The sequence below is a fragment of the Vulpes vulpes genome, chromosome 14 (assembly GCF_048418805.1).
Source record: "Vulpes vulpes isolate BD-2025 chromosome 14, VulVul3, whole genome shotgun sequence".
NCBI lineage: Eukaryota > Metazoa > Chordata > Mammalia > Carnivora > Canidae > Vulpes > Vulpes vulpes.
This window is the reverse complement of record NC_132793.1, coordinates 10,435,325-10,445,375: the sequence shown is the minus strand read 5'-3', so window position 1 is coordinate 10,445,375 and position 10,051 is coordinate 10,435,325. Positions and strand designations below refer to the sequence as shown.

The 10,051-nt window shown below is 44.7% G+C and overlaps 1 protein-coding gene across 1 annotated transcript; it reads left to right on the top strand.

Moving 5' to 3' along the window:
* The first annotated feature begins 58 nt into the window (after positions 1–58).
* MOCS3 (molybdenum cofactor synthesis 3) lies at positions 59–2,611 on the top strand. Its single transcript, XM_026014728.2, has one exon. It carries the CDS (start codon positions 59–61, stop codon positions 1,466–1,468), a length of 1,410 nt encoding a protein of 469 aa, XP_025870513.1. The 3' UTR covers positions 1,469–2,611.
* The last annotated feature ends 7,440 nt before the right edge of the window (positions 2,612–10,051 follow it).

The window sequence follows — 10,051 nt, the reverse complement described above, 5'->3', positions numbered from 1 at the left end:
TCCGTGGCCACGCTTTAGTTTATTCCAGTCGCTAGGAGACGGCAAGCCGGAACCGGAAATGCCTTTCAGGACGGCTTCCGGGAGTGGCGCCATGGCTTCCAGGGAGGAGGTGCTCGCTCTGCAGGCAGAAGTTGCCCGGCGTGAGGAGGAGCTGAGTTCCTTGAAGCAGAGACTGGCGGCGGCTCTTTTGGCGGAGCAGGCGCCAGAGCGGCTGGTTCCGGTGTCACCCCTGCCGCCGAAGGCCGCTCTGTCTCGGGAGGAGATTTTGCGTTATAGCCGGCAGCTGGTGCTCCCGGAGCTGGGAGTGCACGGACAGCTGCGCCTGGCCGCCGCGTCGGTGCTCGTCGTGGGCTGCGGTGGGCTCGGCTGCCCGCTGGCGCAGTACCTGGCCGCGGCCGGCGTAGGCCGCCTTGGCCTTGTGGACTACGACGTAGTAGAAATGAGCAACTTGGCCCGGCAGGTGCTGCACGGCGAGGCGCTGGCCGGTCAGGCTAAGGCCTTTTCGGCCGCTGCCTCGCTGCGCCGCCTCAATTCCGCGGTAGAGTGCGTGCCCTATGCTCAAGCGCTGACGCCGGCCACGGCGCTAGACCTAGTCCGCCGCTATGACGTGGTGGCCGACTGTTCTGACAACGTGCCCACTCGCTATCTGGTCAATGACGCATGTGTGCTAGCCGGCCGGCCTCTCGTGTCCGCTAGCGCCCTGCGCTTCGAGGGCCAAATCACGGTGTACCACTACGACGGCGGCCCTTGCTATCGCTGCGTGTTCCCCCAGCCACCCCCAGCGGAGACTGTGACCAACTGCGCGGATGGCGGGGTGCTCGGTGTCGTAACTGGGGTCCTGGGCTGCCTGCAGGCGCTGGAAGTTTTGAAGATCGCAGCAGGTCTGGGTCCGTCTTACAGTCGCAGCCTGTTAATCTTTGATGCCCTCAGGGGCCAATTTCGCTGTATTCAGCTTCGGAGCCGCAGGCTTGACTGTGCGGCTTGCGGCGAGCGGCCCACTGTGACTGCCCTGCAGGACTACGAAGCCTTCTGCGGCTCCTCGGCCACCGATAAGTGCCGCTCCCTGCAGTTGCTGAGCCCAGAGGAGCGAGTTTCGGTCGCCGACTATAAGCGACTTCTGGACTCAGGCTCACCCCACCTGCTGCTGGACGTCAGACCTCAAGTGGAGGTGGACATCTGTCGTTTGCCTCATGCCCTGCACATTCCTTTGAAACACTTGGAGCGGAGGAACGCGGAGAGCCTGAAACTCTTAGGAGAAGCAATCCGGGAAGGGAAGCAGGGCGCACAGGCAGGGGCAGCTTTCCCAGTTTATGTGATTTGCAAACTGGGCAATGACTCCCAGAAAGCCGTGAAGATCCTGCAGTCTTTGACAGCAGTCCAGGAGTTAGAATCTTTAACAGTTCAGGATGTTGTGGGTGGCCTCATGGCCTGGGCTGCCAAAATCGATGGAACGTTTCCTCAGTACTGAAGTGGATGGTAGAGCCTGACCTGAGCAAGATGTGGATTGATTGCCCTGTGATACCCAAAAGATACATTTGTTCGTATTTTTTTTCCAGGAATGCGTGGAAGAGAGACTGGGATTGTCCAATAACTGAATACATGGACTCCTTTTTATAAGGGGCTTTTTTGTTGTAATGTATTGAATGTTGTAGTTATTAATGGGTTTTAATACAGTTTCTGAGAAGTGGCTTGTGTTTTCAGCATTTGGAAGCTGTTTTGAACATGTGAATTTTATTTTATTTTTTATTTTTTTTGTTTTTGTGAACATGTGAATTTTAATGTTAAGTGACAGGATTTTGTGTTTGGACAGATCATTTCTCTGTTCTGCTTTTTTTCTCCACCTCTCCCAACAAAAAATACTTTTTTTTTTAAAAGATTTTGTTTATCCATGAAAGACAGAGAGGCAGAAGTAGGATTCCCATGGAGCAGGGAGCCTGATGTGGGACTCGATCCCAGCACCCCGGGATCACAACCTGAGTCAAAGGCAGACACTTAACCAATTAAGCCACCCAGGTGCCCCTCAAAAAATATGTTAAATCGTCTATGCTTGGCAAGTTGTAGTAAACTTAGTCTTCCTGAATTGATCACAGATCATATACTTAAGGACAGTTTATTTACTAAGACACTGGGTCTTCTCTCTACTTCAAATGATAACATATATTCTACAGAAATGTCTAAAAATGTAAATTAGTTTAATTATATGGGAAAGGGTCATTCTATTGAATACTTCAAATTAATATCAAAGACATTTCTAGTAAGGTAAAGGAAACCACCTTAGCATTCTGTCAGTTTCTCATAAATTGCTGGCTTAAAAAAATTTTTTTTTCTTGCAGTGATTGTACTCTGTCTTACTGTGATTTGGCTTGCTTTGGAATCTTCAAGCCTGAGCCCCAACCTCCTGCTCTCCCTTGTCCTTTTTTCCTTATCCAGTTTGTTCTTTTACTTTCTTACTGGCCAAGGATGCCAAATACGGTATTGAATTAAAGTGGAATAGTGAGCATTTTTATCTCCTTCATGATCTCAGGTGAAAAACTTTGACTGTTTGACCAATATTACTTGTTACTTTACTGTAGCTACCCTTTATCATATTAAAGAAGTTTCCTTCTTTTTATAGTTTGGTAAGTTTTTGCTGAATTCATCAAGTCCTTTTTCTGCGTTATTTTGTCCTGTTTTTTTTCACTTGGGTTAATGCAGTGATTAACATCAATTAATATTGATTCTATTTATGGTGGCAAAACACACAGCTTTCACCCTCTCATTAACTTCCAAGTGTACAGTACGTACTGTCAACCACATGCACATGCTGTGTAACACATCCCAGAACCCCCTATCCTGCATGGCTGAAACGTTACACCACCAAACAGCTCCCCATCTCTCCCCTTCAGTTTGCCTTTTCTATTTTGATTTAATCTATTTTATACCAGTATTTCATAATAGCACAAAATGTAGGTGTTTTTATGTTTACTTACTAAACAATATTTTCTTAAAATGACAGGTAGTCTGCCTAACCTCTATATACAAAATTAAAAGGAAAGATTTGGGGGGATCCCTGGATGGCTCAGCAGTGGAGCGCTTGTCTTCAGCCTGAGGCATGATCCTGGAGTCACACGTCTCCCTGCATGGAGCCTGCTCCTCCCTCTGTCTGTGTCTCTGTCTCTCTCTGTGTGTCTCTCATGAATAAATAAAATCTTAAAAAAAAAAAAAAAAGATTTGGTCGGTATCTGTGGTAAGTTGAAGAATACATGCCTTGTCAAAAGGGTCTCCGCTCTCCAGCTGATTGTCGCATCCAGGTCTATATTCCTGAGAAATGACAGATATAAATGTGAAATCTTTTTTTTTTTAAAGATTTTATTCATTCTTGAGAGACATAGAGAGGGACAGATAGAAGCAGAGGGAGAAGCAGGCTCCATGCAGGGAGCCTGACGTGGGATTTGATCCCAGGTCTTCAGGATCACGCCCTGGGCTGGCGCTAAACCGCTGAGCCACGTGGGCTGCCCCAATGTGAAATCTTTGTATCTCTGGCTATAATTTTTTTTTAAGTTTAATAGCTTGTGGATCAGACAAAGCCCTTGCAGGTCAGATTTACTCATCAGTTTGCAACCTCTGATATAGACTCTTAACATAAAAGGATGGTATTATTTAACCATCAAATTAAAACTTAGGATAATCCTTACTTTTAACTGTGAAACATTGTAACCCATGGTTTTTTGTTTTTTTTTTTTTGTAACCCATGTTTTGAATGGGTATGCCTCAACCTTTGTTGTAAAGATGGAGCAGGTTTTTTGTGACTTTTTCCCAAGGAGTTGTGGAAATATATAACTGAGACCAGGAGAGCAGAGTAAAGATGGCTGGCCCGTGTCTCAGCTTCTTACTTCCAGGACAAAAGGTGTTTCTGCTAAATACCAAGAAACAAGAAAGTGGACAAACATGGGAACTATTGCTTGTTCTAAAGACTGACTTCCTAAACAATTCTGGTAGTTCCTGCAAACTTGGTTCTCTCTCTCTCTCTCTCTCTCTCTCTCTCTCTCTTTTTTTAAGATTTAATTTATTTATTCATGAGAGACACAGAAAGAGAGGCAGAGGGAGAAGCAGGCTTCATGCACGGAGCCTGACGCGGGACTTAATCCCACGATTTTAGGATCATGCCCTGGGCAGAAGACAGATGCTCAACCGCTGAGCCACCCGGGCATCCCAAACTTGGTTCTTTATAGGACAGGTAACAACAGCAGGTGACTCTTGCTGCTTAAGTAGGAAAGGGGCTTATGAAAGTAAGATGAGGTGCTTCTGAGAATCTTGGGGACAGCCTTGAAGCTGTAGTTCCAGGAGTGATGCTCCAAACCATGCACAGATCTGACCTGAGAACACTTTCTTTGCTATGCTGCCCCATCTAGCTCTAGAGGAAACTGCTAGAATAGCCTCACTGCTCTTCCAGAGAGCCCAGCACTTTGGCCACTGCTCAGGGGACAGGAAGCAGAATCACTTGACATGGATTGCTCTTCTGAGTCAGTCTCCTGAGGTGCATCTGGTGGGGAGGGCCTAGTCCCACATGCCTCCGTCCCAGCTGCAAAAATGGCTGGGTATTTGAGTTCTGAGGTCTACAATGGGGACAAAATCTGGTGTCTTCTCAAATTAGTGAAAGATTTTTTCAAAAGTTGGGCTGTTGATAGGACTAGTGTCTGTTACAGGACCCAGATTTTTTTTTTAATTTTTTGAAGTTTTGTTTTCTCTGGATATCATGGCCAATTTTACATTCAGATGGGATTTTTAACTTGATTCCTCCCCCCCCCCCCCCCGCCCTTTTCATTTAACAAACATCGAGTGTACCAGTTACTATTCTAAACTCTGGGATAAAGATAAACAAGAGACTTCCCATTTTGGAATTTACAGGTAAATGGGGGGAGCCAAATCAACGAAGTAGCATTAAGAGTCATAAAAGACATGAAACTGGTGTATTGGGGGTGGTGAAGGAGGATCTATTTTGGGTAGATGAATTAGAGGAAAGCTCTTTGCAGAGGGTTTGACATGAAACCCAAAATGGTGATAAGGAGCCAGTTAGATTTGGGAGAACATCCCTGACTGGGAGAAAAACCAGTGGAAAGACCCTAAGGCAATTAAACTTATAATGTTCAAGATACTGAAGAGGCGAGTGGGTTGTGAACAGTTGAAAGTAGAACAAGGCGAGATTTATGGAGGTTGGGAACACATCAAGTAGGATGTAGACTAGAAGTTTGGTTTTTATTCCAAGCAAAATAACAGCTAACATTCATTGGGCACTTACTATATGATTTGGAATTTGAACACAGATGGTCTGGCTGAAGAGCCCGTGTTGAAGGCAATATGCTACACTGACTCTCAGTGAGAACTTTGTACTTGTTTTACATGTTTTCACTTTGAAAAACAATCCATGCCCTAAGAATCAGAATGGGAAGAGCTTGGATTTCAGACGCAGAAGAAGCGTACTCTGACACACTTCTCTTGCAGACTTCTCTCTAGGGAAGGAAATCCTGAAGGTAATCCCTGGGAGCCCTCTGACACCAGCGTGTCACCTAGGTAATGTCCAGTTAATAATGAGCCACTTTAGTCAAGGAAATTGAGAAATAAGGCCTCAATGTGAGTCACAGCTGGTAAATAGAAGGGTTGCCAAGGAGGAGATCAAAAAGGGGCAGGAAGTCTCTTGAGACTGTTCCCATGAGGGAGGAGCAATTAATTTTTTTTTCAAGGTTGTTTATCTTTAATTAGCTGCTCCTTCCCACAGCAGCAGAGGGGGTCCCTCAGAGCCTGAGGTCAGGTATGTAGCCCTGTTTACCCAGGAGAAAATTTCTTTGCTTTTATAGATTGTATCTTCTCAGGATCCCATATGTAACATGAGGTAGTCCTGTCCAGGTAAGAGTAAAATCTCACTTGAAATCATGCACCTGCCTTAAGATTCAGGATCATTCTGGAGTCAGTTTGGAATATTAGGGAAAAAATGGTGCAGGGGTGGGTAAAGTATTGTGCAAATCGTAAAAAAAGGTTCATCCATACCTTCGATGAGGATGTGAGAGAAAAGCTAATTAACCAGACCAGAATTGGGTGATAAATAGGGTACCATATATTATGATGTGCTATGTTGTGATACTGGTTCTGGCTTTTAATCTCCAGCCCAATTACTCAGGATGTTTAAAAAAAAAAAAGCCAAAACAATGAATTTGAATTGTTCAGGTGTTCCATTCCTAACTCTTAATGCCATTTGTTGGACAGGCTGCTGAAGATAAGGAAAGAGTAAAGTCTTCTGTCTTAAAATTTCCCTTTTTGGTGGCACCTTGGTTTAAAAAAGTGCCAGAGTAGGGTGACATTGATGGAAGATATTTTGGGCATATTTAAAAATTAACAGTGTTTTCTTTACCCAATGCTTCTAGATAAGGGAGACCAGAAATGAAGTAGGATTTAGCTGCCCAAAGTTCAGATGTGTTGAAACAGTAAAACTCCCAAGCAAGGCTTGCTTTATGTACGAACAAAGGGAAGTAGTATTTTACAATCTTGCCTTAATCATCCCCTGGGGGTAAACTCTGGCTTGTCTATCCAACAACCTCCCCACTCTCACTTTCCTCCTCACTGGCAGGGCTGAAACATCCTTTCTTAGCCTCTCTTGCAGTTTTTGAAAAAAAAAAAAAAAACTGCCCTTCTAAACAATTTCTTCCATCAAATACGTTCAAATCCGTTCACTTCTCACCATCTCCACGGCTGCCACTCTAGTCAAGCCATCTCTCCATCAAATGTGTAGCTTTTTAGGAACACACACACACACCATCAACTGCACTGTTGAGTACCAAGAGTGCTATAGATCTTAGGTCCTAAGATAATAAAAGAGGTACCTTTGTACAGGGACCACAGCCTCAAATTTATGTTAACGTAAGCGTCCTTATTAGTAGTCTTGAGAGCTATAAAGGAAAATAGGACTTTGAGATCACAACTTTCGTTTGACATAATGAACAATAAATATCAATTTTGCACAGAGCTTAAAGGGATTTGTAAACTGCTAACTACAGTAAAAGTGGCCACCAAGGGAATGTGGTAGACTAGGAACACAAAGCGCATCTAAAGCCACAATACAGCTTTAGCCAACTTTGCCATGTGGGAATGTGGATTGGGTATTCCCAAATCTTTCTGTATTAAGGAAAAACCTGGACATTTGCAGATCTGAAATGTGATCCTTGGAATTTTCTGTGAAATCTTCTGATTTTAAAATGTTGACGGGGTGCATGGTTGGTTGGTAAGCATCTGCCTCTTGGTCTCAGCTCAGGGTCGTGAGATCCAGCCCTACATTGGGTTCTGCACTTAGCATGGGGCCTGCTTGAAATTCTCTCTCCCTCTCCCTGCCCCTCCCACTTGTGCTCTCTGTCTCTCTCTAAAATAAATCTTAAAAAAAAATAAAATGAAATGTTAAAGATGAATTTTAAAATTTCAAAACTGTTTAGCAGTTGAAACATACTTATAGGCTGTTTAGCCTTTAGGTTTAAATAAAAACAAAACAAGACATGATTTGGGTCTTATTTAATTTGGTGGACACAGAGTTGAGTGTTGGGGGTAGCTTAAAGCAGTTTAACAATTGAACACCTGTATTTTGTGCTTTTCATTTATACTGTATTTATAAGCTGATCACCTTAGGTTGTTAAAGTTTTGAAGGAAAGTATATTTCTTTCTTTGTTTTCATGCCATGTAAATTGAGTGTCACATACGGTGGTTTAAGATTGATATTTTTCTTTTTTTTTAAATATTTTATTTATTTATTCCTGAGAGACACACACAGAGAGAGAGAGGCAGAGACACAGGCAGAGGGAGAAGCAGGCTCCATGCAGGGAACCTGATATGTGACTCGATCCTGGGACTCCAGGATCACAACCTGGGCTGAAGGCAGGCGCTAAACCGCTGAGCCACCCAGGGATCCCAAGATTGATATTTTTCAAAGACTGGAAAGTTGGGGAGCTGACCAAGATGGCAGAGGAGTAGGAGACCTTAGTTTTGTCTGTTCTCAGGAATTCAGCTAGATATCTATGAAATCATCCTGAACACCTGCGAACTCAACTGGAGATTTTTTTTTAAAGATTTTATTTACTTATTCATGAGAGACACACAGAGAGGCAGGGACACAGGCAGAGGGAGAAGCAGGCTCCCTGTGCAGGGAGCCTGATGTGGGAATGATCCCAGGACCCCGGGATCATGACCTGAGCCAAAGGCAGACACTCAACCACTGAACCACCCAGGTGCCTCTCAACTGGAGAGAGAAAAGAATAGCTGCAACTCTATAAATAGAAAAGTGACCACTTTCTGCAAGGTAGGAGGCATAGTGAAGTGAATCCGAGGTGATCTAAGAGAAGATAAACCACAGACAGGGAAGGGCACCAGAAAGTAGAGCAGCAGAGCACAAAATTGGAACTTTTAGAAATTTGCTCTGGTGAGGGACATCCCTGTCTGAAAGGTGCACAGGTGGCCAAGCAGGGGTGGAATTCCAGGTGGGACAGTGTGGTTTCAGGATCCGCAGGGGTCACAGGGAGACCGGGGGTGCCTAAGTGGGGCAGAGTTTCCAGGCATGGGAGTGGGGAAGTGGGCTGCAATCAGCGAGCCAAGCAGCAGGCTCTCAGTTGGGGGTGGCCATAGACTGTGAACCGGGGCGCAGTCAGTGTAATCACTCTCTGAGCCGGACCCAGCAAGTGGTGAAACCGGAGGACCCTCCCTTCCTCCCCACGGAGGAGCAGTGCCCCAGCAAGCAGCAGCAGCCTACAGGGTTCAGAGACTCGAAAAGGGGTGATGTGCCTGAAATAGAAATGCTAGGTCACAGGCTGGGTGAGCACTGAGTGTGGTGGAGAACCAGGGAGACAGGAGTGATGGACTGCTTTTCCCTGGGGGTGCACTGAGCACTGAGGGTGCACTGAGGAGCTGAAAGCTCGGGGGCTGGAGGTTGGGAAGCCACCATTCTCACTCTCATCCTCTAATACAGCTCCAGAAGCCTTTAGGGAACAAAAGCCACCTAGAGCAATCTGGGGCAGATTGCTTAGCCTAGCTCCCTGGCAAGGGTGGCATAAATCCACCTGGGGGCAAAGGCACCTGAGAATCAGTGCAACAGGTCCCTCTCCCAGAAGACCAGCAAGACCATCCAGCCAAGACCAAGCCTACCAGACATTGAGACCTGCAAAACTCCAGTGCCAGGGGCATATAGCATAGAGAATTCAAGGATTCCCCCCAAACACACAATTCATTAGTCTTTCCATTTTAATTTTTTTCTCTTTCCTTTTTCAACCAACTTCTTATTTTATCAACTTTAAAAAAATATGTTTTAATTTTCATTTTTAGTTACATTAAACTCATTGGTTTTAATTTTATCTAATATATATATATATATATATATATATATATATATGTTTTTCTTTTTAAAAAATATTTGACAGAGAGAGACAGAGCGTGAACAGGGGACAGAGGCAGAGGGAGAAGCAGAGAGCCCCATGTGGGGCTTGATCCCAGGACCCTGAGGTCATCACCTGAGCTGAAGGCAGACCCCAAACCAACTGAGCCACCCAGGTGCCCCAAGTTTTTCTTTCTTTACAATTTTGGGATGCAGTTTCTTCTAACAGACCAAAATACACCCAGAATCTAGTATATGGCTCTAGTCCCTTCACCTCTCTGATCATATTCACTTTCTTCTTCTGTTTTTTTAAGTCTTTTTAAATTTTCATCTTTATAGTTACATTCTATCCTTTCAATGTATTTAATTTTATTTTTGTTCATATGTTTTTCTTTCTTTACAATTTTGAGATATGGTTTCTTCTTTTTTAAATTTATTTATGATAGTCACACACACACAGAGAGAGAGAGAGAGGCAGAGACATAGGCAGAGGGAGAAGCAGGCTCCATGCACTGGGAGCCCGATGTGGGATTCCATCCCGGGTCTCCAGGATCGTGCCCTGGGCCAAAGGCAGGCGCTAAACTGCTGTGCCACCCAGGGATCCTGATATGGTTTCTTCTAACCAACCAAACTACACTCAGAATATAGTGTGTTGCTCTGTTCTGTTCACTT

Bases quoted from the DNA above. Each gene is read 5' to 3' on its own strand.
- MOCS3 (XM_026014728.2), top strand. From the start codon at position 59: ATGCCTTTCAGGACGGCTTCCGGGAGTGGCGCCATGGCTTCCAGGGAG.